Source organism: Hypoxylon trugodes (assembly GCF_022578975.1).
Source record: "Hypoxylon trugodes strain CBS 135444 unplaced genomic scaffold F4822scaffold_44, whole genome shotgun sequence".
Lineage (NCBI taxonomy): Eukaryota > Fungi > Ascomycota > Sordariomycetes > Xylariales > Hypoxylaceae > Hypoxylon > Hypoxylon trugodes.
The window spans coordinates 1-3,002 of NW_026250059.1; the positions used below are offsets into that span (position 1 = coordinate 1).

Here is a 3,002-nt window from a genome sequence, read left to right on the forward strand (position 1 = left end):
GATACGCTACTACAAACGGCTTAATTTGTCTTTTATGTTATTTTATTAAGCAGGATTTAGTAAAGATATATCAATAGTATATTTGGTTTTAAAGGCAAACTGGGCTATGTTTTCATAAATGGCCCGATACTAAACAGGCTCAGAAATGGGTCTAGCTCCCTAATTCAGTCTCATTTCGTAGGAAGTTACCTTAAGGATAATGCCTAGGTCGGTTGATTTGTGGCCGCTCTCCGAGGGAAGGGATGGAGGTCCTTGGCCCTGACATGCTGCTATACTCCGTTACCGCCCTACGCAAACGCGTTACATAGACGCGGTCATTGCAATATTTATAATCCTTAGTAAAGAAAAATATTACTAAATACCGGGCACCATAAGGCTTATTCAAACTATTATCCCTAGGTAAACATACCTAGGTACTGTATGCACCCCCATTCCATGTTGATTTTATAATGCTTGCTTCTGTATTCCTAATAGGCAACAAATATCCCTTCTTTCTGTCACATCCTCGCCTATTCTACTGGAAGATATCCCCAACTTTATCCTAAACCGAAGCCACAGTCGTAGCAGTCAATCGAATCGCCTCTTCCTCGAGAGTTCGCCCATTTCATCTACTTAATCCATTATGTGTCGTGCGGCGGCTAAGGGGTCGAGGCACCCTTTCTCCGAGGCATTCAAAGAACCATCATCAGAGATGACGCAAGAAGACGTCAACACGGGGGGCAGCGACTCGGCGCTCGGCGCTCAAAATGGCGTCGTATACCTCCATGGCATTCAATTCTGGATGATCTCAAGCGCGTATGTGTATTCGTCCTGTTTGTCTTCCCTGATTAGGCTATTAATATATGCAGGATTGCAATCATGATGTTTATTGTAAACCTCGAAGTCCCAGTTGTCGTAACGGCTATAGTGGCCATCACGGACGACCTCGGCGGCTTCGATATCGCTAGCTGGGTGGTTTCCAGCTATCTTCTCGGATACGTAGGTTCGTAATTCCGTATCACCTCGTCAGTGGTTGCCCGAGCTTCGCTTACCACCCCGCCAAGCTGTCATTGTGATATTCGCCAAATCCAGCGATGTTTTCGGCCGGAAGCTCCTCTTCCTGATATCAATTGCTATCTTCGTCCTGTTTTCTGCCGCTTGCAGCGCTGCGCAAACTACCGTCCAGCTGTAAATCCCCCTCGACTCCGCCCCTTGTTGACAGACTAGATACTCACATGAATCTTCCAGTATTGCCTTCCGCGCGTTGCAAGGTATCGGTGGCGGCGGTTGTTTCTCTCTCTGCACTATACTCATCGTTGAGCTTGTCCCACCGGCGCAATACACCGAATACGTGTCGACCATATCAATTGTGAACGCCCTAGCACTTCTTCTCGGCCCTATTGTCGGCGGCGCCATCGCCGCTGCAGTAAGCTGGAGATGGATCTTTATCATCAAGTATGACTCCTCCATGGACCGCCCGGTTCTGTCCCATCGACTGACCCTGGTATCAGTGTCCCAATAGCAGCACCGGCATTCATCATCGCATCGCGTGCTATTCCCAAAGAGTTTCCGTATCACGGCCGAGCCGACCCGCAAGCCGACCCGCCCATCCAGAAAGCCAGAGACCTAATTAACAAGGCCACACTAAGCCGTATCGACATACCGGGGGCCATTCTCATCCTCCTCGCCACGGTGGCGCTGACGGCAGGTTTCCAAGAAGCCGATTCACGATTCCCATGGGGGTCAGCGTACGTGATTACGTTACTGGCGGGGTCGGGTCTCCTATGGACGACCTTGATCATCTGGGAACGATATGTCACGCTTTCTAATCGAGTGCGGGAGCCAATCTTGCCGTGGACTTTCATCACAAATCGCCAAATGCTGGGAATCCTCCTGTAAGGGTCAGACCAACGCCGCTATTACGGAACACGCTAACGTCAAGATCTTAGTAATTTCGTTCTCCTCGGTGGCCCCACGGTCATCGCTATGTTCCACATCCCTCAGCGTTTTCAATTGGTATACGGCACCTCGGGTCTCGACGCCGGCGTTCGACTGATACCCTTTACCGTAACAATCCCAGCCGGGATGATATTCTCCTCCACGATTGCCGGGCGGCTGAAGGTCCCGCCGCTTTACCTCCTCCTTGCTGGATCGTGCCTCCAAGTCATCGGTTTCGCCTTGTTGGGGACCTTGCCTTTGTCTCTGGAGATTCCGGGGCGCATATATGGCTTCGAGTTCATCGCCGGGTGGGGATGTGGGATGAACTTCGCCCTGCTATTCGTCCTGATCCCTTTCGTAAACGAGAAGCGCTATCACGGTGGGTTCGGCCATAGCATTCCCTGTACCAGGCGATGTGGAATTCTTATAGGGTATATAGATACTAATCTATCTTAGCTGTTGGTCTGGGGAACGGAGCCCAGTTCAGATTTATCGGCAGCGCCATGGTCCTGGCCATCTCGACTTCGGTATTCAACGGCTACACCCGGCCCCAACTTCAGTCCTTCCTAGGCGTTACGGACGCGGGCGCTCTACTTCACGTAGGGGGTGCGCTAACATCCTTGCCCCCCGAGATTCAAGAGCAGGTCCGGCAGCTGCTGGCGGAGGGATACAATCACGCAGTCCTTGTCCTCTGCGTCTCGGCGGCGTTGCAGGTCCCTGCTTCACTTCTGATGTGGCAAAGGGAACAGGTCCGCATTTGAATTGCATATTAGAACGAACATTCAAGCTTGCTATAAGTGATATTGGCGGTAGACGGGTAGACTGTCGTTCCTAGCGTCTTGAAAAAAACAAATCGTATTCTTAGGGAGAGGGGTGAGTGTGTGGGTATATAGGACGATACCTAGGTACAAACCAGCCTCGAAACTGGAATGGCATGAAACCGAACGATGCGGTAGTAACAATATAGGCATGCTCTTCTAGGAGCCCTCGAAAGATACATGTAAGTTAGACAATTCAAAATTGAGATAACATCTATTTATGATTGAGTTGAAAGCAACTGCAGCTTACTCTAGGTAATTTAGGTA

At 50.1% G+C, this 3,002-nt stretch overlaps 1 protein-coding gene across 1 annotated transcript; it reads left to right on the forward strand.

The window, feature by feature from the left end:
- Positions 1-691: 691 nt before the first annotated feature.
- F4822DRAFT_443318 (putative multidrug resistance protein fnx1) lies at positions 692-3,002 on the forward strand (the record flags this gene model as incomplete). Its single annotated transcript, XM_051463093.1, has 7 exons — positions 692-795; positions 849-982; positions 1,044-1,167; positions 1,228-1,434; positions 1,491-1,874; positions 1,929-2,296; positions 2,374-3,002. 7 exons carry the CDS (start codon positions 692-694, stop codon positions 2,676-2,678), a joined length of 1,626 nt encoding a protein of 541 aa, XP_051308284.1. The 3' UTR covers positions 2,679-3,002.